General features: G+C 37.1%; 1 protein-coding gene across 2 annotated transcripts in view; it reads right to left on the bottom strand.

Annotated features, from left to right (window-relative positions):
• Positions 1-1,054: 1,054 nt before the first annotated feature.
• WAPL (WAPL cohesin release factor) overlaps positions 1,055-25,602 on the bottom strand; it is a 79,285-nt gene continuing 54,737 nt past the window's right edge. For both annotated transcript variants that reach the window (XM_059169716.1, XM_059169717.1), the window contains exons 9-19: positions 23,276-23,503; positions 19,899-20,010; positions 19,442-19,539; positions 18,351-18,427; positions 14,995-15,170; positions 14,237-14,352; positions 13,705-13,869; positions 9,883-10,090; positions 7,138-7,226; positions 3,681-3,776; positions 1,055-3,385 (exon numbers count right to left, since the gene is read on the bottom strand). In XM_059169716.1, coding sequence (XP_059025699.1) covers positions 3,320-3,385; positions 3,681-3,776; positions 7,138-7,226; positions 9,883-10,090; positions 13,705-13,869; positions 14,237-14,352; positions 14,995-15,170; positions 18,351-18,427; positions 19,442-19,539; positions 19,899-20,010; positions 23,276-23,503 — 1,431 coding nt within the window. In that variant the 3' untranslated portion in view covers positions 1,055-3,319. The remainder of the gene's footprint in view (positions 3,386-3,680; positions 3,777-7,137; positions 7,227-9,882; positions 10,091-13,704; positions 13,870-14,236; positions 14,353-14,994; positions 15,171-18,350; positions 18,428-19,441; positions 19,540-19,898; positions 20,011-23,275; positions 23,504-25,602) is intronic.

Genomic DNA, 25,602 nt, shown 5'->3' with positions numbered 1-25,602 from the left:
AAAGATTTTCTAGGTCGTTATTAATCTATGCATCCAATATCAGAAGAGCATTAACTGACAGTGAATTGTGCAAACCTCTTCCGGTCTTTCCTTCCAATGTAAGAAAACTGGAGGGACATGTTTGGAAACATTTTAACAATCACTCAAGTTTGTTTCATTTTCTCCCTGCATTAACAATTCTGAAAATAATTTTAGAGACTTGCAGTTTAAGGGATCCAAACCCAATGGCCTCAGCAATATGAAAGCCATTATCCCAAACGTCTGAAGTAGTCACGGTAGTCTACTCCATTGTTGAGAACATTTTAATTTCCTGACAGTGTGCGAACAGAACTGTTTGGTGAAAGCTCCCATTTACTTGGATCCACGTTTGGAACACAGTGCGCCACTGCTTCACATGCAGTTTCACTGAGTCTTCACAACCCTGAAGCAAGCAGGAGCACCATCTTCTAGCTGAGTAAGTAGAATAAAGTCTGGGAAATTGCTTGAACATACATCAGCACTTGGTTTCCAAATATATGTATATGGTTTAGGTCTTTCTAGATCCACAGTCTGCACTCTTAAACAGGGTTATACACTGTTTATGGCTGGAAGGGGTAAAGTGGATGGGAACTCACAGAAGATCCTTTAATCTAGTTTTGTGATTAAAAGCAGTAAGGAGAGGTTGAGGAATCCACTTGTATCCCATGCAGGAAACTTAAAAGTCTGACAAGAAAACTGAACAACTAAAAAGCAACTGTAAAAAAGTAAAAAAAAAAGTTTTGGGTCATACTCAGGCAAAAAGACTAAGGCAGCTAACTTAAATGTATCAAGGGCATAACTATACAAGTAGAAAGTCATCATCCTCAATGAACCTGTGTTTCTGAGAACTGGCATTACATTTAGAGAAGCATTAAGAACATGGAGAAGTACATAATGTTTAACAAAAATTGGTTTTTATGTGTATGTTGAAGGGAAAGTCACATAACACATCATGTTTCCCCTTGGTCAGCTGTATCAAATTCATGAGACTTCTTTCTCCAAAACAGTTCAATAGATTTATGTTAAAGACAACATGTGTATTGAAAGTAGCAATTTTATTTGAGTTAAAATTATTTACAAAAACCCAAAGACATACTTCATGAAACTGGTACAAACTATTTTTTTCCTGCCGTTGGCTTTTGCTCCAAAGATCACAGCTGAGAAATACTGTATAAAATAAAAATAGGATTGGATTCAGAAAAGTACTCTACTGTTCTAATTTCCAATTGGTAGTATTTACAGAAATATTTACAATGGAAAAAAAGGTTACTTTAAAACTTTAATTTGCAAGTCAGCCTCAAGTACCCTAAAATGCAGAGTTCTCTGAGGGTTAAAAACACACAAATGCACTGCAGCTGGTGAGGTGATTTCTCCCCCACCACCCCCCACCAAAGTCTGCATCTCTATCAGTGCTTGACAATTAGTTATTATTTAAAAAACAAAACAAAACAAAAAACTGTTAAACACTGAGGTAAATCAATTCTCAAATGATTACCAGTGTAACAGAAAAATGTAGTTCGCCCTGATTGTTCTCATCCAAACATTTTGTAATATTCTTTACCATCTGCCACAAGTCAGTTTTTACCAAAATCTGTCCCTCTTCCTAAATCCAATGATTAATAAATATCAATGCACTTTATAATTATTAAACAAAATATATCTAATTCAATTTTATGAATATCACTTATTGATATACTTTTAAAAGTTTGCTAAGCTAGCTTTTATACTCAGGGCAAATAAAACCTCAATCTTTCCCAAGTTACACTGGCATAACTATGCTGTTAAAAGGTGATGGGTGGGGGTTGGGTGGGTAGGAGGAAGAAAACAATTTGCCTGGAATCAGTTACTTCCTTATAGATTTCCCAACAATCTGCATTATCAAAAATAGGAAGACAATAGAAGGCAGCCACTGCATTTAAAAAACATTACAGCTGGCACTGATACAAGAGCCCCGATTTGTCACTTTATACAAGGAAATAACAAAGTCTAAATGAGTAACAGTTAGACTTTAAGCTATTTTCCTCAATACACACCAAACTAATATTTTTTATGGCTTCAAGTTTTACAAATCCAATGAAGAAACATGATATAACTACCTGAAAGGTATTTAAAAGTATTAATGAAAGAAATCTCTGGAAAGCCTGTATTCAGGCCCAATCAACAACAACAAAAAAGTTTAACCAGTGGACTGAATAATAATTAACACAAAGATTTGCAATGTTGTGAAATTAAATATATGTTTTGTGTGTTCCATGACTATTTTCCAAACACATAGTTCTATGAACTAAGAATCTGAATGAAAAAAAGGATCTTCTCTGAACCAGCAATTTAAGGCTTTGCGTTTATGCATTTGATCCTGTCACTCTATAGAAGAATATACACATTATCTGGAAACATGAATTCCACATTGGTGTCTTAGCTTCCTTATATGACTGTACTGAACATTAGAAAATATATCTAGAGAGTCCTCCCTCAAAACTTAATGTTTCAAGAGCCTCCTCTAGTATTAAGCTGAAACTACCCTGGGTTTGTCTATCTTGCTTCATCCTTTAGAACAGGGCATATCAGCCTACATAATATTCCATCAAACTGTTGTCGGTTTTCTTGTGTCTACAGCTACGATTCATCATGGTATGATAATATGGTTATGGTCTCAAAAGTGAAAAAGAGTTCAACAACCCAAACCAAATCAAAAATAAAAAAATATACTATTAATCCCTTGTGTCTTTGGATTCCATCTAATTTTAAATATAGACAGTAGTTCAGGGAACAACAACGAAAAAAAATTCACAAAATTATTAAAAGCTTTATTTACGATTGGAATCATTCAACAAAAAAGCAAAAGCAAATGAGCCTGAAAAAGGAACTAAGCTGTTGTCTAGAATGTCCTCAAAACATTCGATACCTCAGTAGCTAAGCTGCCTTTGCACCTGGCTGGCATGACAACAGTGGCTCAACATACACAGCAGTTGCACTAACAGCAGCACAAATTTTCCCCTTAGAACTTGCCGAGAACAAGGGGAGAGTATAAACTCTGCCAAAGTTAAGTGTATTTAAATACTGCATGGAATTGTTAACAGCCTGAACCTTTTCCCTCATTTTTGATAGTTGCAGATTGATGTAGTAACTGTCATTTAGCAAATGCAGAATGCATGACGAAGAAATCAGGTGGCCTTAAAAATCCAAACATGAATGATACTGATGAATGTTCTTGGTATATCTTCAAGGACTTCTTTCATGACTTTTCTTTGTCTAAGAATAGCTCCAGCATTACCGAGCACCTGAAGCAAAGGTAAAGCAGCTAGCAATGTTCCAAGTATTCGATCACTCTAGAGATAGATTTCTGGCCTGTGGTTCCAACAGCACACTGAAGGAAGCGTGGAGAGGGGAAAGAGGAAGTAACAGTTAATATTTAACAAGTATCAAATCAAAGCTTAAATTTTTCTAGCTTCACTAAACTGAACACTACAAATCAAAACACTAAGATTAAATGGTGGCTTTGATAATTGTTAATTATTATGGCCAAATATATTGCTCTTCTATTATCTTAAAACAGTAGGTCACAAGAAAATCCCTTTTTGCTTCTGGTCATGAGGGCCATACAGGATTTTCATTTCTACGGTCATTAATGCATCATATTTATGACCACAGAAGCTACTTACAGTAAGATTCATGAAGCTCAGGAATTTTTTGAGCATCTCTGTCATTATTGAAAAATCCCCTTCTGGCAGATACTCTCGCACAGTGGTCACATTGATCTGAGAAAAGAGATCAAATATATACTGGTCAGGTGGCAGAAAACAGGAGTTTGCACCCTGCACTGTGTTGCTGGTTTTGGCACATACCTTCTTCCAAACTTCTACAAGGTCCTTGACCTCCTTGTTTAATATGCCGTTGCCATTTCCACCCTCCTAAACTCTGCTTTTGTGTGTGTGTATGTGTGCATTCCCTACTCCATCCCATGCTCAGAAAGGTAAAACTGGCAAAAGCTACACCTGTATCCATATTTACTTTTGTTAAGTATACTGAAAAATGCCTGAAAGAATAAAATGCACTGCTGAGTATATGTGTGTTGGGGTGGGAAGCAATGTCAAGAAAAGAAGGGGGAAATTGAGAATGTACTCTGGTGCTTATGAAATAATAAAAATCCTCATGTTCCTATGTAGGCTGGGAATTAACCAGATCTTTCCAAAGATAATCTTGTTTCATGAGAGAATGTCAGCAATGCCAGCAGAGGACACTGCTATATACACACACATATATAAAACCAATCTGACTAAGCTACCCAAGCATCCCTCCTTCTCTTTTTTAAAAAATTTTTTTGTCAATGTACTTTTGAAATGATAAACAAAATAGTATGAATACAGTTTCAGAAAAGATCTAATGAATGTTACTAAGTAACCATATGCTAAATTATGCAACATCAATCACTGGAGTGGTGAATGTTATAGGGCAATCCCAATGGAAACTACACAGCTAAAGGAAAGCTGGGTTTAAGAATGTCTTTAAACAATTCCAGGAAGACAGCATGAGGGCAGGAAGAGCAGTAGCTTCAGTGGCTACAAAGGCCACTCAGAAGAGAACTGCATTGCTATGATACAAAATAAATGAACAGACCCGGAGTTTTGAGTGAAACCCTCAATAATCAAACCCTTTTCTATCAATATTCTCTACAGAATCCAACATACTGTGGCTGGGGCATGGGAAGGGGAGCCATAGCATGTGTTCTTAAATAGAGAATAGCAGGTACAAAAAGAAAAAATGAGAGGGGCTCTTTCAGAAAAGTATAAAACTCAATCTTGGATTTGTGAGTTTGAGCCCCACATTGGATGTAGAGATTACTTAAATAAACTTAAAAAAATGAGAAATGGCATGGCTTATCTGGGAAATTTAGAAAATACCCAATGGGTATGACAGATTTAGAAAAAGCAGAAGCAGTTTTAACAAGTTTTACTTGTAGCAGTAAACTAACTGATGGTAAACCAAGAAAGATTGGTAAAGAGTAGTGATCAGATGTGCTCTTTGGGAAGTCAGCTATGGTGGCAGTGTCCAAGATTTCAGGAATGGAGTCAAGAGAGCAGAAAAGACAAAGACCAGTGAGGAGACTGACCACTGCAATGCACCAGATGAATGTCATAAGGGCAATCCCGATGGAAACTATACAGCTTCCAAGATGCAATGGAAGACGACCCAATCCCCTGGGCTTCCATTAAGCAGCCTTTACTATAGTACAATGACCTGCTTTCTCATCTCTTCCACTTACACATTCAGCAAACCAATTTCCTTTACATTTTGTTTATCACCCAGTTTTTTTTTGGGGGGGGAGCAGGTAATCATAATGACCCCCCACAAGGCAATAATGACACCTAGAGTCCTATGAATTCACAATATTGCCCAGAGCTTAAGGACCTTATGATCTCTTTAGAAAAGAGAGCTAACCGATGAATAGGTACAGGACATTCACATGACAAAAATGGCCATAGATAAATCACATGTGCCAGTATCATGTTAATGTCTATACCTATTATTTAAAAAAGAACACAACTGGGGCACCAGGGTGGCTCAGTAGGTTAAGCCACTGCCTGGCTAGTCCTGGGATCGGGTCCCACATCAGGCTCTCTGCTCAGCAGGGAGCCTGCTTCCCTCTCTCTCTCTCTCTGCCTGCCTCTCTGCCTGCTTGTCATCTGTCAAATAAATAAATAAAATCTTTATAAAAAAAAAAAAAGAAAGAAAAAAAAAGAACACAACTTGGGGCACCAGGGTGGCTCAGTGGGTTAAAGCCTCTGCCTTCGGCTCAGGTCATGATCCCAGGGTCCTGGGATCGAGCCCCACATCGGGCTCTCTGCTTGACAGGGAAGCCCCTTCCTCTCTCTCTCTCCCTGCCTGCCTCTCTGCCTACTCGTGATCTGTCAAATAAATAAATAAATAAATCTTTTAAAAAAGAACACAACTGAAACTAGGGTGTGTGCAAAATAGAATACCTAAAAAGTCATTAAATAGTAAACCCATAATTTTTTGGAGACGTGCGTCTCCCTCTTTCCCTTTGCTTGATGCATGTTTCTCATTTGCCCTTAAAAGCTCTGACTTAAGGAAATAAGGAAAAGGACTGAACTGAAAAGATTTCAGGAAAAGGGATAAAGATCCTGCAGGGCCTCCACAGCAATGAGAACTTTGGTCTTGTTCTTGAAAGCCATGGTGCCAGCAAGGGTCACAGTGGAGCAGGCTACTATGCATTTAGATCAGAGCTTGGCTGTAATATAAATATGGAAGAGACAGGGAATCAGGAAAAACAAAAAACACAAAAGAGAAGCTAACCCTTTCACTACAGAACAGACTTCCATTCTTGCCTCCTGAATGCCCTTGGCTCCTACGGAGAAGAACCTCCTTTTCATTTTAAAATTTGGCTCTTCCACTAGACCTTTCCCTTAAGAAGTCCTCCCAATGACTGTCCCAACAGCCAGAACCCTCTGCTTCCATGCTGACTCAACCCCACCAACTGGACACTAATACTACCAGTGAAATTATCATCATCTTAATCTTTAATAATCCCATTTTCCTTGCCAGTAAGTCAAAAGTCACATGAGCCAATGCTGGCCAAGATAAGGGGAACTCTACTTGGTAGAGTGGGTGTGGAGCGATCCCAGAGGGAAGAAAACACTGCTCTTAAAAAGAAACAGACATGAAGAGGCCGCCTTCTTCTGTTGGACATTATTTAACTAGAAGAGACATGCAGCCAGAGCCAGCATGGGGTCAGGAGGAGACCTACCACAAGACAGTAGGGTTCAAAGATAAAGAGCACATAATATCACTGAGACTATACTTTTCCATCTTACGCCAGCTGAGCATAGGTTTTATATTACGCTTTTACTTCAATGAAAGCCATATAAATCAATTCATTCATCACTCAAAAACTTTCTCATTAAACTTTTGTTTTGGAATGTACCTTTAAAATCATGAAATTAAAAAAATAAGCAATTATAAAAAAGTTTACCAAATATTTGGAAGTTTTAACATGAGGGGGGAAAATACAGTAATACATAAGTTAATTAGGTGATGGTACAAAGTTGTCACAAGAATATCTTTTTAAGACACATAAAACAATACTGAACTATTACTTACTGGACTCTCCTGGCAGAGACACCCAAGAAGTAGTGCTGTGTATGAGGCCACAATGCAATCCTCCATGTGTTTGCCAGCATGCTGAAGGGCTGAGAATATTTAAACACAAAACTGTAACAGTATATCACCAAAACCAAACAACAACAACAAAACAATCCTACCCAGAACACCAACAATTCTGTTAGTTATCTTTTCTTCAGAACTCCTTAAACATTGATAGTGCTGGGAAAATGGGATATCCACACAAATTAACAAAAAATTACGCAAATGGAAGAGGGACCTTAATATAAAGCACAAATACCATAAAACTCTTCAACAAAAATAAACGACTAAATCTTTATGACCTCAGGTTAGGAAACCACTTCTTAGTTAACACCCCTAAACCAAATGTGACAAACTCCGATAAATTGAACATCAAACTTAAAAATTTTGTTTCAGGGCGCCTGGGTGGCTCAGTGGGTTAAGCCGCTGCCTTCGGCTCAGGTCATGATCTCAGAGTCCTGGGATCGAGTCCCGCATCGGGCTCTCTGCTCGGCGGAGAGCCTGCTTCCCTCTCTCTCTCTCTGCCTGCCTCTCCATCTACTTGTGATTTCTCTCTGTCAAATAAATAAATAAAATCTTTAAAAAAAAAAAATAAAAAAAAATAAAAAAAAAAAAATAAAAAAAAAAAAAATTTTGTTTCAAAAGACACTATCAAGAAAGTGAAAAGACAACAGAGATATGTAAATGAGCAAAAAGCATGTGAAAGCATGCTTGACACTATTTATTCAACAGGGAACTGCAAATCAAGTGACATATACCTTCACACCCACTAGGATGGCTAAAATAAAAAAGACGAATAACTATTTGTAAGGATTTGGAGAAACCAGAACCCTTATACATGGGCAGTAGGAATGTAAAATGAAGCTGTTATTTTGGAAAAGAGCACGGTAGTTCCTTAAAATATTAAACACTGAGTTGACAAATAATCCAGCACTTTCACCCAAGAGAAGTAAAAATATATGTTCATACAAAAACTTGTACATGAATGCTAGGTCACAGCAGCATCATTCTTAAGAGCCACAGGTGGACACAACCGAACATGCATCAACTGATAACTAGATAAAGTGTGGTACACACTTACAATGGAGTATTTGGCTATGAAAAGCATTTAAGTTCTAATAACATGTTACAACATGACTGAACCTTGAAAAGATTAGGCTAAATGAAAGAAGCCAGTCACAAAAGGCTACATATTATTCCATTTACATGAGAAGTCCAGAAAAGACAAATCTAGAGACAGAATCAGTGGTTGCCACTGGCTGGGGAGGGGAGAACAGAAGGTAATGGGTATAGGGATTCTTTTGGGGGTGATGAAAATGTTCTGAAATTTACAGAGTGCTGATGGGTCGCACAACCTTGTAAATGTATTGAGAACCACTCCATTATTCACTTTAAAAAGGTGAATTTTACCTTGTTACCTGCTGAACTATGGCCCCACTCCTTGCATATGTTGAGCTCCTAATCCCCAGTAGCTCAGGGTTCAACTACACTTGGATAGAGCGTTTAATTAAAGAGGTAGTTTAAATGAGGTCACTGGGGTAGAGGCCTACTCTGTCTGCCATCTCCATAACAGGAAATTAGAAAAAAGATATACAAAGAGGGAAGACTATCTAAAAAGATAGGCAAAAGATGGTCATCTACAATCCAAGCTTGGACAGTCAAGCCTGAGACCAACCCTGACATGCGGATCCTTCAGAACTGTGAGGAAACCCACGTCTGCTGTTTAAGCCACTCAGTCTACAGTACTTCATTACAGTAGTCCTCACAAGCTAACACTTACCCCAACAGAGCTGTTATTAAAAAAGACTGCTAAGCAACCAAAAATATTATGCCAAAGGAAACATGAACACTTAGAAGATGGAACAGCAATTTCTTACAATATCAGAACTAATGCCATTAGTGGAAAAGTGGGCATAAGAGAACAAGACTAGGCTCAGAAAAAGACATTTGCTGGGACTTGCTTCCTAGCTTGGTTGAGGCTAAACATTATTCAATCTTATAACCTGGGTGACAAATGACTATCCTGCAGTAGTTGCATAACCAGTAAATCCAATACCAGTTGTTGACAAGAGATAATAAATGTAACATCTCCGTCAGTGTATTCCTTACTGTGCTTCCAAGCCACGACATACCATTTGAGAACTATTACCGTAGTTTATGATAATAGATCTCAATTTATAAAGTGAGGCTCATACAAGAATCAAAATTTCAAAACTGTAAAAACCTTTAGGAGTCCTATTGTTCAACCACTCTCTTTTCAGGTGATTAAAGAAAGGCCAGAGCAGGAAGAAAAGGCAGACCTTTCCTGCACTGCATGTGTGCCTTCCTCACTGCTGGGAAGCCAGCAAAGAACTCCTATAAGCACTGAAATACTAAAGCTTGCTACACTGAACTAGAGAGGTCATAAAATAATAGCAAGATTATGACAACACATGAATTAAAAATGTTTCAGAAGGAGAAAACAGGGGCGCCTGGGTGGCTCAGTGGTTTAAAGCCTCTGCCTTCGGCTCAGGTCATGATCCCAGGATCCCGGGAACGAGCCCCACATCAGGCTCTCTGCTTGGCAAGGAGCCTGCTTCCCCCCTCTCTCTGCCTGCCTCTCTACCTACTTGTGATCTCTGTCAAATAAATAAATAAAATTAAAAAAAAAAAAAAAAAGAGAAAACATTCTGAATTTGAATACACGATTTAAAATAAATGTACCTTTATTGAGGTCAAGTTCATCCTCCTCCTCCTCCTTCTTATGTTTCTCTTCCGTACCATCAGTCTTTTCAGTTGATACCCACTGTATTTCTCCACTTGTCTCTTGCCACTCTCCACTCTTATCATGCTGAGTGGTGGGAGCATCTTTGATCAATTCGTCTGTTTTACTTTCTGCCAACTGGGCTGCTCGTTCTCGCTCAAGGAATAGCTGATAAAAATTATTTTTGAAGGTCATTAAAAGAACATCAAGTAACATGTATGCACCCAAATATAAAGTTATGTTTGCTTTTAAGATCACTAACCCTAAGAAGCATGCGGTCTGGTTAAAAGGAGTAAGTTAGGGGTGCCTGGGTGGCTCAGTGGTTTAAGCCTCTGCCTTAGGCTTGGGTCGTGGTCTCAGGGTCCTGGGATCGAGCCCCAGATCGGGCTCTCTGCTCAGTGGGTAGCCTGCTTCCCTGTCTCTCTTTGCCTGCTTGTGCTCTCTCTCTCTGTCAAATAAATAAATAAAATCTTTTAAAATATATATATATAAAAATATAAAAGGGTAAGTTAATAATAGGAACTTTTGCTCTACAACTGAAGGCAAAAAGGAAAGTATAAATGCTACTGTGATTCAATCAAGTAAACTAAATATATCTACTAATGATACAGGCATTGTTTTTAAGAATGCAAATCTCAACACCTGCCCTTAAATTGCATAATAATGACAGGATAATTCAAGCAAAAAATACCAACTTGATGTATAGCAAATTTCTTAAGCCTGAGAAAACTGAATAAATCAAGAAAGAAAGGACACTAAATAAAACTAATACTGGGGAAAGCAAAATGGCCTCTTCAGAAAGAAATTTAGAGAGATAAACAAGGGGGACTCAGTGGGTTTAAAGTCTGCCTTCAGCTTGGGTCATGACACAAGGTCCTGGGATCAAGTCCCACACCAGGATCCTTGCTCAGCAGGGAACCTGGTTCTCCCCTTGGGTGCCACTCGCTCCCCCTGCCTGTGCGTGAGTGCTCGTCTCTCTGACAAATAAAAGCTTAAAAAAAAAAAAAGATTCTGTGTCTCCCTCTGCCCCTCCCCACCATCTGCCCTGCGGGCTTAGCTTACTTGTTTGCTCTCTCATAGATATTTAAAAAAAAAAAAAAATAAAGAGATAAACAAGCACCAGTAAAATAAAAAGTAAAAGGTCTCAAGAGAACTCAGAACTGGACTTCAACTAATATTATTAACAATGGAAGTACACAATGAAAACTAAGTTAAAAGGCAACCACTGAATTCCTTGCTTTCGTGTACTTTATTTTCCTTGTGTTGGTACAGAGATGAATGTATAGAAAGCATTTACTTGTATGATTTGGGAAAAACTCCAAGTTACTAAAAACTACCACCAGCAAAGCAAATGCCAAGTAGATCTCAAAAATTTGCTGAGTATAGAGAACAGTGGTATATAAACGTTAATACCCCTAAAAAAAAAAAATTTGAATTTTATATAAAAGTGGTATTAAAATTTCTTAAAATTTAGGGATCTCCAAAACCCCTCTAGAGAATCTATGAGGTCAAAATCAGATCTATACTACTACTGCCTTCTTTCATTTTCTCATAAATGTACAGTGTTTTCCAGGATCTACATTCTATGTGATTGTGTTATTGCTCTGATGGCTAATGGAAGGAGTGTCTTTGTTTTATCATTTTCTCAGTTTTTATTTCAAATTCAGTAAATATCAATAGATCAAACACACATAAACAAAAATTCTCTGGAGTCCCCAGTAATTTTTAATACTGTAAAAGAACTCCTGAGATCAAAATATTTGAGAAGAGAATGATGGGGTCCTAGTTATGAATCAGAAAAAGATCAAGTTGTTGTGGATTACCTTCTTTCAGGTATTATTAGTTTCAAAAAGGCCAAAAGGATTAACAGGGTAGCAAAGGTTTCAGAAACAATGAAGTAGACAGTTCATTACCAATTCTGAACATATGCAAATTGTCATTTAAAGCCAAGAAATAACAAAGGTACTTAGGAACCTATTAGATTGGCAAAAAATGTTAAAAACTGCAATGCCCACCATAAGAAACAAAAACTCACTTGCAGCTTTTTGGGAGAAGTGTAAACTGAGGAGAGAGACTATGTTTAGTGGCTGGGATCAGGTGTATTGGGGACATCAATTTTTACCTTTTTTGTTTTTAAGTTTATTTATTTATTTTCTACACTCAATATGGGGCTTAAGCTTATAACTCTAAGACAGAGAGCAACATATCCTCCAACTGAGCCAGCCAGGCACCCCACAGAAGTAGCAATTTTTAAAAAAAATTTTTAAAGATTTTTATTTTATTTGTCAGAGACAGCACACATAAGCAGGGGAACAGGAAGGCAAGGGGAGAAGCAGGTTACCCTCTGAGGAAGGAGCCCAATGGCAGACTCGATCCCAGGACCACCCTGGGATCATGACCTGAACTAAAGGGAGATGCTCAATTGACTGAGCCACCTAGGATTCCCTCAATTTTTATTTTTTAAGTTATTTTTTTTTAGTGTTTAATAATTTATCAGTTTCTTATAACATCTGAGACATCAAGTTTTAAATACATATTGATACAATTCTTTTTCTTAAAAGATTTTATTCATGTATTTGAGAGAAAGCTCAAGGTCGGGGGTGGGCAGAGGGAGAGGGAGAAGCAAGCTCCCCACTGAATAGGGAGCCCAATACTGGGGTCCATCCCAGGACTCCAGGATCATGACCTGAGCCAAAGGCAGATACTTAACTGACTAAACCACACAGCCGCCCCCCGACACAAATTTTTTTTTTTCTTTAAATTCAACAGAGAGAGAGGGATCACAAGTAGGCAGAGAGTCAGGCAAAGAGAGAGGAGGAAGCAGGCTCCCTGCTGTGCAGAGAGCCCGATGTGGGGCTCCATCCCAGGACCCTGAGATCAAGACCTGAGCCGAAGGCAGAAGCTTAACCCACTGAGTCATCCAGGTGACTGACATAATTCTTAAGCCAGGAAATTACTCTACAGATATACTTTGAAAAGTATTCCCTCACCTGGGAAAGGGGAAAGTTATGGCCCAATATTTAGGAACAAAAAGTACTAGACAGAGATCAGACCAAAAAGTAAATGCTTGAAGGACCTGAACTGGATAGGATTGGGGCTGGGTCTTCACTCCTAATTTGTTATTAAAAATCTTCTGAGGGGCACATGGGTGGCTCAGTCGTTAAACATCTGCCTTTGGCTCAGGTCATGGTATTGGGGTGCTAAGATCGAGTCCCACATCAGGCTCCCTGCTCAGCAGGAAGCCTGCTTCTCCCTCTCCCACTCCCCTTCCTTGTGTTCCCTCTCTCAATGGCTCTTAGTAAGTAAAATCTTAAAAAAAAAAAATCTTTTGGGGTGCCCGGGTGGCTCAGTGGGTTAAAGCCTCTACCTTCAGCTCAGGTCATGATCCCAGGGTCCTGCCCCACATCAGGCTCTCTGCTCTGTGGGGAGCCTGCTTCCTCCTCTCTCTCTGCCTACTTGTGATCTCTGTCAAATAATATAAAATCTTAAAAAAAAAAAAAATCTTTTGATTCATCAACAAATACGCTTTGTTTCTGCTTTTCACTAATAATGCCTAAGGAGTGATTATTATTACAGTTGAACTGTCATTGGAATAAAGTAAGGAAGGGTATAAATTCTAAGTCAGTGTGCCTCTCAGTGAACTGGTAAGGGTGAGAGAGAGACAGACAGACAGACACACACACAGGGAGGAGGAAGGGAGAGGCAGGGAAAGGTGCAACTGATGAACAAGTTGGACAATCCACAAACTGAAGGTGTTCGCTTGTTTTGAAGTTGTTACTTACCTGCACTAAAGCCTGAACGGCATGAATTTGTCCAGCTATCCTTAAACTATCATCTCCTTCTCCACTACAGAAGGAAGAATCAAAAGAACATGATGTTTCCATGTTGACAAGACAGTGCCGATTCCGAGCACTGTATTCCACTAGATTTATCAGTAGACCTAAGCCCTACAAAAATTAAAATATGCATATTACCACAGGTGAGAATTAAAAGCACATCAACATAATACATGTAACTTCCGCTGACAGCTAGAAACTTAATGTTCTACCACCCACTAAATGGTTAAAAACCAGTATGTAAGATAATGGTCTTCCCAATGATCTCACCGCTTCTTAAAAATCATTACTTTAGTTCTTATACTTTTAATTTTTGCACAGAAACCTTCACAGCTTTCTTTTGTACATTAAGGTGTGTTCACAAGGAATCCAGTGAAATCCACAATATATCAAATAGTTGGTTCTTAAACCCCAAACTAAGAAGTTTATCAACTCAATAGATCAAATACTGCTTTCTGAAACAGTTACTCCAACTCACCAGCACTCGAATATCAAATCTCTGCTCCTGAGGTAGGTACTTTGGAACCTGAAGCACACAGTTCATTGCTGTGCCGATCAAGCCATCCTGTTCTCCTGTTTTGGTGCTGCCCCACTCTGAAGTAAGAAATGTTAACAATGTGAAAATTGTTACTGATTCTTCTATGTGATACTAATAACCAATATTCATTAACATAGAACTTAAAGGTTAGAAACATGTAGCTACTTCTTTTTAAAAAATTTTTTTTTAAAGATTTTATTTATTTATTTGACAGAGATCATAAGTAGGCATAAAGGCAGGCAGAGAGTGGGGGAAGCAGGCTCCCCGCCCAGCAGGGAGTCTGATGTGGGGCTCAATCCCAGGACCGAGATCATGACCAAGCCACCCAGATGCCCCAGAACTTTTTATTTATTTGAGAGAGAGAATACAAGTGGGCAGAGCAGCAGGCAGAGGAGACGGAGAAGCAGGCTCCCCATGGAGCAGGGAGCCTGATGCGGGGCTTGATTCCAGGACCCAGGGATCATGACCTGAGCAGGAGGCAGCTGCCCAACCAACTAGGCTCCTGGGTGCCTCCGTATAGCTACCAGGCTGGTCCTAAAAATATTAACCCTCAAAGTAGTTACATCTATACATGAGTAAGTGAATTATACGATGGCAATTAAAAAATCACTACATTAAGAAACAAGGAGAATAACTTGTTTTTACATGTAATATATAAGCTTTCAGTGAAAATACATGTAGAAAATTAAATTACTTACCATTATCATTAGTTAAATTGAGCAACACCCCGATGATGGCCCTCATGCAGTCTTCAACTGCTTTGCCCACATGGTTGGTTACATTCTGGTGAGGCAGAGGCTTACTGTCAGGTAAGCATATACTGTTCTCAGCACGGTTATACTGCTGAATCAATCCTTCACAATGCTGTAATGCTCTTAAGAGAAACAAAATATAGACTATTATGCTAAACAAAATTAGTTATACTAAGAATTTCTATTTACTTGGACCTTAACATTTTAAATCTCTCATAAATGCTGCAAAGTTAATTCCTATTTCTACTCCAGAAGCTATAATGTATAAACTATTCAGTCATATACCAAATGTGTCTAATAACACACTGCTAAATTTTGAGAAAACTTGATAATTTTAATTTTTCTAAGGAAAGTTAAAATTATGAACTCATTGCAGAAGTTTACATCTGTACTACTTAAAGTTGTTCCCATTTTACCAATCTGTCCAACAAAACAGACCGACCATCATCCCTCCCCACACAAGATAAAACCTATAAGAACTAACACTGGACATTTCTGAATCTCATTCAGATGTTTTTCATTTAAGATGCAAGCTCTTAGCAGTACAGTGTATTATTTATGTTAATAATGCATAATAAATAACCATAAATATATGGTATTAAATACTTCATCAACATTAGAGCTAATCATGTTTTTAAACATGAGGTCATTTAACTGACCTGTCTCCTGGCAGCCACATAGGGTATCAGCTACATCCCAAGGATTCTCAAGCTGCTATCCAAAATAACAAGGAAATGTAATCCTTAAGTGACTCTAGTATTTCTGAAGCCTCTCTTTAAATCACCAGATCCATTCACTTAAAAAAGTCTATTAGACACGAAGCTGACTCAGTTAGTTGATTCCTTATGTACTATATACACCATACAAATCCCTTAAAGAAAACTGCACTATATCTAATGCCTCTCTAGCCTCTCCTTAAAATGTACCATATGGTTAGGAAGGTGTTTCTCATGTCTAATATAAAATAACTTGGTGTTTAGATGTTTGAAGATGTTAGCCAGAACTACCATGCTGTTATTGTTAACTGCCTTTAGTAGTAATGAACTAAATCACAATCTGAGTTGGTAAATGAGGGAAGAATAACAGGGGTGTACCATTTTAATCTTTCAATATGCTCTCTCTGCATTTATCAGGGTCCTACTGAAAAGTTCAAAGAGCCAAAAGAGTGATATTTCACACACATCCAATTATGACCTCCACTACCACTTCTAAAACATCTGAGATGAAAGAGATGAAAACTGTCGTATTAAATACCTCCTTTTGTTTCTTTTTTTGAGATTTTGTTTATTTGACAGAGAAACAAGCAGAGAGAGCAGGTGGCAGAGAGAGAGGGAGAAGCAGTCTCCTACTGAGCAGAGAGCCCGATGTGGGGCTTGATCCCAGGACCCTGAGATCATGACATGAGCCGAAGGCAGATGCTCATCTGACTGAGCCACCCAGGCGCCCCTACCTCCTTCTGGAAGATACCTGTCAGGGGTCATAAAGTATATGAGAGACATTTTAAAAGAAATAAACTGATTTAACTTGCAAATTCTTGGTAAGGGAGGATAAAACTCTGGTATCAAACAACTAGAATACATGACTTAAGGGCACTAACTGTGATAGAAAATTTACAAATATAAGGCAAAAAAGGAGAGGGGAAACATACAGATCTATTGGAAACTAAAGACTACCAGAAATTTGAGACTATTGGAAACCTGAATACTGACTGGGCATATAATATTAAGCAATCAATAATTTATAAGGTATGAAAATAGTATTGTGGTCACATCTTTTAAAACAGTCTCTTTTGGGGCACCTGGGTGGCTCAGTGGGTTAAGCCTCTGCCTTTGGCGCAGGTCATAATCTCAGGGTCCTGGGATCGAGCCCTGCACTGGGCTCTCTGCTCAGCAGGGAGCTTGCTTCCCCCCCCCCCGCCCCTTCTGCCTACTTGTTCTCTCTCTGTCAAATAAATAAGTAAAATCTTTAAAATAAAATAAAGAGTCCTCTTTTTAAGAGATTATATATACTCAAGTACTTAATGAATTATATAAAATCTGTAATTTGCTTCAAAATAATATAGAAAGGTTATGAACAGGGTTACAGATGGAAACAGATCAGCCATGGGTAGTGATTATTCAAGCTGAATGGCCTGTACATCAGTATTTATCATACTGTTTTGTCTATGTTTGAAATGTACCAAAATAAGAGATTAAAAAAACAGATGAAGTTGAGTCAGGTTACACTGGCCTTCTGATATTATTCCAAGGACTTTGGATACACATTCAAAGACAATAAGAAATCAGAGATTTGACATTTGGGATTATTTTTCAAAAGTTAAGCCACTGTGGTATTGTGTTGGATAGGCTGGAAGCCAGAGAACTAGGGCAGAAATATCATGAACTAGGATGGAGATACCAGGAAGAACCTGTTGTACTAAGTTCGAGCCAAGATTGGAGTCAGAACTGGAAATTTTACATGAACTAAGGTGATGGCATTAGCCTGATGTCATGCAAATTGGGGAGAGAGAGTGAAATAGGGGGACCTGCATGGAGATCTGGAAAAATAGGTATGAAGGACAGAAGAGGGTTAGTTTAGAAGAGGTCATTTACAATAAAAATAAGGATTAACACTTAGTTCTTACTAGGCTAAGAACTGTTCAGGCCTTTACATATATAAATACCTTAACAGGTACTTTACACAATATATGAGACATTTAAACATCATTTAAAATATTTTAAAATATGTAAAATTACACATACACATAATATTTAACAAACATATCTTTTAAAATTTCATAAATAGTTTAACACATATTAGCATATATATGATCTCTTTATTGTGACAACAACCTCAGGTAGGTAAATGTAATTATTACCCCCTTCTGAAGAACTTGTAGCAAGTGAATGACTTGCCCTAGGTGACAGGGCTGGAGTCATGAAGGTGGGATCCACATTTACTCATTCAGGCTCCAGAATGTATACTCCTAACTTTTGTACTATACTGTACTACTTCTAGTTCCCAGAACTTGACAGAAGTATTTTATGAAAGAAGGCGAAGCAATCATATTTTCTTTATGGTCAACTCAAATGCTTTAATATCATGATACATGTTTTTTAAAAAATTATTCATTTTAGAAAGCCGAGAGAGCAAGCACACAGCAGGAGGAGCAGCAAAGGGAGAGAAAGAGAAAAATCTCAAACAGACATCCTGCTGAGTGTGGAGCCCAACATGGACCTCGATCTCATGACCCTGACCAGAAACTCAGAGTTAGATACTTGATCAACCCCAATTAACAGCATGATTATTTAAGTAAAACTTACTTAGCCGAAGAAACAATGAGTTGTGAATCTTTATATGCTATCAAGTAGCTTTGATTCTCTGGATTATGCACTGTTACCTAAAAGGGAAAAATTTGAAATAATTGTGGCATCCATAATTTTCATTCATTCACATATAATATATATTCTTTGTACTATTAAAGACAAAAAATATAAGAATCAGCCCTTGTCATCTAAGGGAATAACCAACATGTTCCCAGATTTAAAATACGAGAGCTATTCCTTTATTACAAAATCAAAAAACACTGTTAAAATTGCTTGCTCTTAAGTAACACATTCTGCACTACACATTCATGATCATGAATTACCAATCACTCTGAATGTCAGAAAAGAGCAGTTTCTAACTTAGAAACTAATAAAGTCCTAAGTGGGTTCATTTAGAATAAAAAAATGGTATCTATTTAATCTGAGGCACTTGAAGCATTCTAAAAGCTTTAGAAAGAACAATTTTCAATTTTGTCTTTTCAGGAACTTTTAATTCTCACTAGGTTAATACCAAAGATGTTTCAAAAAGTACGTTACTAATCCAGTCTGGTCAATACACAATCTATTCATTCTGAAACACACCGGCAGCATAACTTGTAACCCTACACTGAACTCTGTTAAATCATTCATAAAAGTCAAATTAATAAATATACTTATAGCACACACAGTTCAAGAGTATCATTCCTCAAAGCCAAATATTATCATAAGCTGTGATTATAAACCATGTGACCCAAACAGCTAAATCAAGGAAATCCTTACTAATTAAAAAACAAAACCTGACAGCTCTTAACTATCATTTCCCACAAACAAGTTAATATATTTAAGAATTCCACATTAAGGGAAGAACAATAACCTTTTGAAATAAAAACAAACTTGACATGCAAGGTTTCCCAAAGAGTGACGAAACACATAAACTAAACTGATTATTTAACTTGTTCATTAACACTGGCTGCTTAATTGGTGTAACAATTTCAATTTGGATTAACAAAAGTAAAATTTTGGGGATATTTAATGTAAAATATGATAGTCTCCCACACACAATCATAATTAAATTAAACAACTTTCCCAACATAGTTGTCCATACTTACACTTTCTAAAACTCGTAAACATCTCTCTGCTCCCCATAATGAGGCTACCAGTTTCTCTTCATCTTCGTCTCTACTTAAATGATCCACACATTCTTTCACTAGGAGAAACGAAATGGATATAAAATTAGCAGGTCTCATCACCTCAATATCTATCCCCTTAGCTAACACTAAAAGCCATCTGTTCACATATGAAGTATGCTAGAACCTCTCTGAACATTATTTATTCTAAGTTTTATAAAACTCTGTGATGTTGAAATACATGAGACTTTTATTATAATTATTTCCATAATTCTCCAATATCAAAGTGCTAATGGCCTTTCCTTCAAAAGTTCAAGATTTGCAAGATGCTCCTAAAGATTTTTTAAATCGATGCAGTAATTTTTTGAAGTACATACACAGAATATTTTCTTCAGGTTAAAATTAACACATAAAAATATTATACGTGTTTATGTCATACCTTTATCTACAATATGATCCAGACCACCCAAAAGCCGGAGTTCTTCTTTAAACCAGTCTCCTGCTCGTTTAGAAGTAAGGGACAGCAAGGTCTCCATAGCTAAATGCCCAGTCTAAAAATGAGAGGCATCATTAATAAATACTGACTCTTAACAAAAATCCTGAGGCAATACTTCTAAGAGACTATTTTTTTGAAAAGTTCACTGCATGCTACCAGCCCAGAGTATTCTTTATAATATAATATAGCTTTTATAAGTAAAACTGAACTAATGTCTATCAAAATAGTCTCTAAGTTAAATACTTTTAACCACCAGCTTGTTTTCACAGAGAAAATCCTTATTAAAAGTAGTCTACCATTTGTCAATTCAATAAAATAAATGGTGGTACTGTTTGGTCTTTGGTACAGAGGCACAGATAGGACTGCTAAATCAAAGTGCATATATATGAACTATAAATCACTATACTAGATTAACTTAATTACAGGAGTAAAGTTTGTACATACCAGAGGCCCTGAATCCAGTGGCACTAGTTATCACTTTACATTTTTGCCAAATGGTTAAAAAAAAAGATACTGCTTTGGTTTGAGTTTTTCAAACTACAGGAAACTTACACATTTTTTCCCACATATTTATAAGCTAACTGTATTTCTCCAAAAGTGAGTCCCCCGTCCATTATTCTTTACTTTCCTTGCAAAGTTCCTTGTTTTTCTTATTATTCCATGTATTTCCTTACCTATCCTGAATAAAAATCCTGTTACTTTCAGGGTTTCAGATTCACCAGTCTTAAACTTTGTATGCAGGGTTGGCAACTTGGATATACATCATGTGGCTATCATGACAAAATTATATATAAATAATGATTGAGGAGACCACCACTAGAAGCAGCACAGAGCAGTAAAGCTCAAAGTTACAACTGGACTGGTGTTTTTCTTTCTCTTGATTTGCCTTTAATCATTATTTTTCTCTCTTACTGTGTTTCCTTTTAAAAGCATGGGACACCCACCAACAAATTACAGTCTGGTTCCTGCTGCAATAAGGAATATCAGCATAACAAAATTAGAAGGCTGATAAGACCTGGTTTTCTTTCCAAAGCTTTTATCCTTTCAAAGATACAAGTTTACATTAAGTCCTCCTGGCCTATCTAGAACTGAAGACAGATACCGAGAAGTGAGAAAAAACAGAGCTTACCAGCAAAAATCTTAGTATTATAGATTTAGAAGAGATCTAGACTATGTTAGTCTATTACACACACACAAAGGTGACAAATAAAGAACTAGAAATCATCACTACAGAAAGATTCCATTTTGCCCAATTCTTATTCTAAATCCCTGAAAAAGTAATTTAATAAGATCAATTCAGGTATATTAGCTCAAGACTCACTGTAGTAATAAAACTGAAGCCTAATGAGGCTTTCTTTGTTAAAGAAGAAAGGGGACAGTAATTTGAAATTAATATAGCAAAAAATCTTAAGTTTGTATGCTAAAAAGGGATTTTAATTTGTCTTCTGTCAGCATAAAAAGGGCTGTCTGATGTTTTAGGCTATATTCATAAAGCCTACTCATAAGCTAGCAATTAAAAATAGCCTACAATTCAAACATTTTATATGAAAACTGGAATAGTTCTCCAAGAGTTAAAGCACAAATCATTAATCAGAATACTAATGAGCAACTGTTAACTCTCAGTCACATGAATTATAGATGAAAACACTATAATATTTTAAATTATCTTCCCATGGCACATCAGGAATAACAATGTATTTCAAGGAAGAAGTAATTAATAAAAATCCAAAACTGATGTGTAGAGGGACAATCACTGTACAAAACAATGTCTACTGTAAGATTTAAAACAAATAAAATATTCAAGACTAGCTGAAGTTGGGAGGAAAAGAGGCATCCTAAAATTAGCAACTGTGTTCTGGTTTTAATCATGTAAGTAAATGACTTAACATGATATAAGAAAGTTACTATACTGTTATTTACCATCCTAATAAATTTATCAAACCACAGAGAAAATTCAATGGACAAGTATATATATTTAACAGCAAATGCCTGGAAAGAATCTATAAAATGTTGAATAACATAGGAAACCCCTGCAAAAAAGGTATACTTATTCAATGATGCAGCAAATAAAAATTATCTCAAATTTATTCTTTTGTATCATTAAAAAATCTGTATATGCTATAAAAATGTTAAAAGAAAATAAATGACAATATATATATTTACAAATATATTTCAATTACAAATATATTTTAAACATAGTATACAAATAGTCTGGTGAGGTACAATCTGACCATCTATCCACCATCTGAGCTATTTTTCCAACTTTAATGTACTGAATACATTCAATTCTGCATCTTGCCTTTCCCCTCAAGCCCCACTTTACACAAATATCCTATTCTACCTTAATTAAACAGAGCAATACCCCTAAGTCATAGCTGGCGAGCACAAAGCACTCTCTAATTTTTGAGGTAAATGCTGCAGTTTTCAGTTTAGTAGGCAGTAGAAAAAACAATATTTATACAGTTTTAATACTGGGAATATCTGAAAGGTTATATATAAGCAGATAATTTTATTTTTTCAAAATGACAAGACCAATTATCTTCTTTGGTCTAGTAACCTGTGGGGATATTACTGTTTCTATAAGTAAAAAAAGCCAGAGGAAAGGAAAACTGTAATCAACCAGAAACAACACAGTCATCTAAGAGTTACTACTGGCCATGACCCCAATATTACTATAGCCATCGCTCCAGGAAAGGCAGGTGCCTAGGAAACTTCCTTCTGAGTTTTGGGCCCTTGAAGAGTTAATCAGACACCTTGAGATACTCTGGAGTAAGTGAATACTCAAATGGCCCTCAGAAATCCTCTGAATCTTTATTCCTGACGCCTACACATACACCCCCCAAGGAAAAGATAGACAAAATGCAGTAGAAAATTTGGCAAAAAATCTAAATATAGATGGACTAATCCAGGAATTTCAGACACGGAACAGAATTATCCTCAGAGCTGAACCTTAGAAGAACTTGCCCAATTGTTGACCAAGAGGTTAAATGACTTCTCCAAAGTCACACATCTGCTAATGTACTAATGTAAAACTTTCTGAAAGTAATTTTCATTTTACAGTAGAAAGAAGAAACCCGGGACGCCTGGGTGGCTCATTGGTTGGGCAGCTGCCTTCGGCTCAGGTCATGATCCCAGCACCCTGGGATCGAGTCCCACATCGGGCTCCTTGCTCAGCAGGGAGCCTGCTTCTCCCTCTGCCTCTGCCTGCCTCTCTGTCTGCCTGTGCTCACTCGCTCTCTCTCCCTCTATCTCTGACAAGTAAATAAATAAAATCTTAAAAAAAAAAAAAAAAAAAAAAAAGAAAGAATGAAGAAACCCACCGTTATATTTTCTAGATCAAGATGCTTGTTGTGTACAGTTTCACAGAGCCTTCGAATTTTTTCTTTGATTTTGTTCATGTCCTTTTCATTCAATAGCTTAGCTGAAGAAGCATCTTGTTCCAGTTCTAGAAGTCGAATCATGAGATCTAGGCTAGCTCTATCAAGATCCATGTTCAAACGATCTCTACTCAGTATGTACATGAGGGCAGCTGTACAAAGGGACAGATTCTTCAAAAGATAAAAATAAAAGTTAATGTGAGCAATTGGTGACAATTTCAGTTAGTATGACTGTTCTGACATTTGTTCACATGTTGGAAGCCTTGAACATGTTTCATTCAGTGAAAATCCCCCCCCTTTGAATACTCTAGGAAAATATCCATTAAATAAAGCTCTGTTACTTAAAATTTTCCTTTCTAGAGATGTTCCCCATAACAATGCTGCAAACTAGAAGAATGTGAGTGGAATTACATATTTCTTTAGCCATTCTGGGATAAGAGTTTAAAGAACATTTTTTCCTAGCTATGCATACACACACACACACACACACACACACACACACACACAAAACCATGTTTTACACTATATTTCACTTTATTCTTTATAACTGATAAAGTTGAATTTCAATTCTAAATCAGTAATATGTATCTTAAAATCAGCATCAGACATAGCTTTTTTTCAATAAAATAAGCAGCTGAGTTTGTGTCAGAAATACAAAGCTAGGATGTTCAAATATACATATTTAGATTCATTTCTTTAAAATAAATCCATCAGGTCTGATTGAACCAATTTTTTAAAAAACCATTAATATAATGTGCTCTTAAAATCATTTAGATAGGGGGCACCTGAATGGCTCAGTTGGATAAACGTCTGCCTGCAGCTTAGGTCATGATCTCAGGGTCCTGGGATGGAGCCCCGCACTGGGCTCCCTGCTGAGTGGCAAATCTGCTTCTTCCTCCACCATTCCTCATCCCTGCTCGTGATCTCTCTCTCAAAAAAAATTTTTTTTAAAAAGAAAAAAAAAATCATTTGGGTAAGATAGTTAGCATACTCTGCTTATAGTACTAAAATCCAGGGTACTGAGGTAATATATTTTAGGTGAGCATTACATAACGAAATGGTCTATGTTGGGATAATCCAACATTTGGAGTATCTTGTACTTAACACTTATTTCAATGCACAAAATATAAATATCTAAAGATTTTTTTAAAAAGATTTATTTGAGAGAGAGCGAGCGAGCGAGAACAAGCAAGAGGGGGAAAGGGAGAAAGAATCTCAAGCAGACTCCACACTGAGTGCAGAGCAAACACCAAGAGTTGGATGCTTAAAGTGAGTGCACCACCCAGATACCCCTAAAGATTTAAACTCTGAATCCCCTAACATGGAAAAATTTCAGTCTAGGTGACTAGTTAAATGCTTACAAAGCAAATTATTTTTTGAAATCATGATGTCACAGTACAGGCCTTATGAGATCCACTGCCCCCAAGAGCACACACTAATGCCTTGGCCCTTTCCTAACTGTAATAAAGCAAATTAATTCTTAAGTCTATTCTCTTCCCCCTCATTGTTCTGTATCTGATATAACTTGACAATGGGATTATACTCACTCAGGGTTAAGTACACTGCTTTCAATTTCAGAAGATTCAATATTAGGGATGCCTGGGTGACTAATTTGGTTAAGCATCTGCTTTCGGCTCAGGTCATGATCCCAGAGTCTTGGGATCGAGCCCCACATCGGGCTTCCTGCTGGGTAGGAAGTCTGCTTCTCCCACTGCCCCTCACCTTACTCGTACTCTTCCTCTCTCAAATAAGTTAAAAAAAAAAAAAAGAAGAATTAGAAGAAGGTGATTCAGTATTAGACTGTGTCACCTAATCTGCATTTGGAACATAATTTCCTTAAACAAAAATATAATAAAGTTGTCTGAAAATACCACTAATGATAATGGTTAGTACTGATTCCTTTTGAGATTTATTTGACAGAGACATAGCGAGAGAGGGAACACAAGCAGAGGGAGTAGGATCGGGAGAAGCATGCTTCCCACTGAGTAGGGAGCCCAATGCAAGGCTCAATCCCAGGAACCTGGGATCATGACTTGAGCCAAAGGCAGACGCTTAATGACTAAGTGACCCAGGTGCCCCAGTAACGATTTTTTCCCCAACATCAAAAATGTTAAACCTGACTTTTATTACAGATACTTGATTTTTAAGAGATTAGGGTCAAAGTCATAATGAAAATGAGAATTTTGTTTCTTTTCACAATGGGCTAGATAGAACTAGATTCAACATCCAAACAAAAAGTTTTTTTAAATCTTAATTTCAAACTATTTTTT

Source organism: Mustela lutreola, chromosome 4 (genome assembly GCF_030435805.1).
Source record: "Mustela lutreola isolate mMusLut2 chromosome 4, mMusLut2.pri, whole genome shotgun sequence".
Taxonomy (NCBI): domain Eukaryota; kingdom Metazoa; phylum Chordata; class Mammalia; order Carnivora; family Mustelidae; genus Mustela; species Mustela lutreola.
The sequence above is the reverse complement of the archived record's forward strand: the minus strand, read 5'-3'. Positions and strand labels throughout refer to the sequence as shown.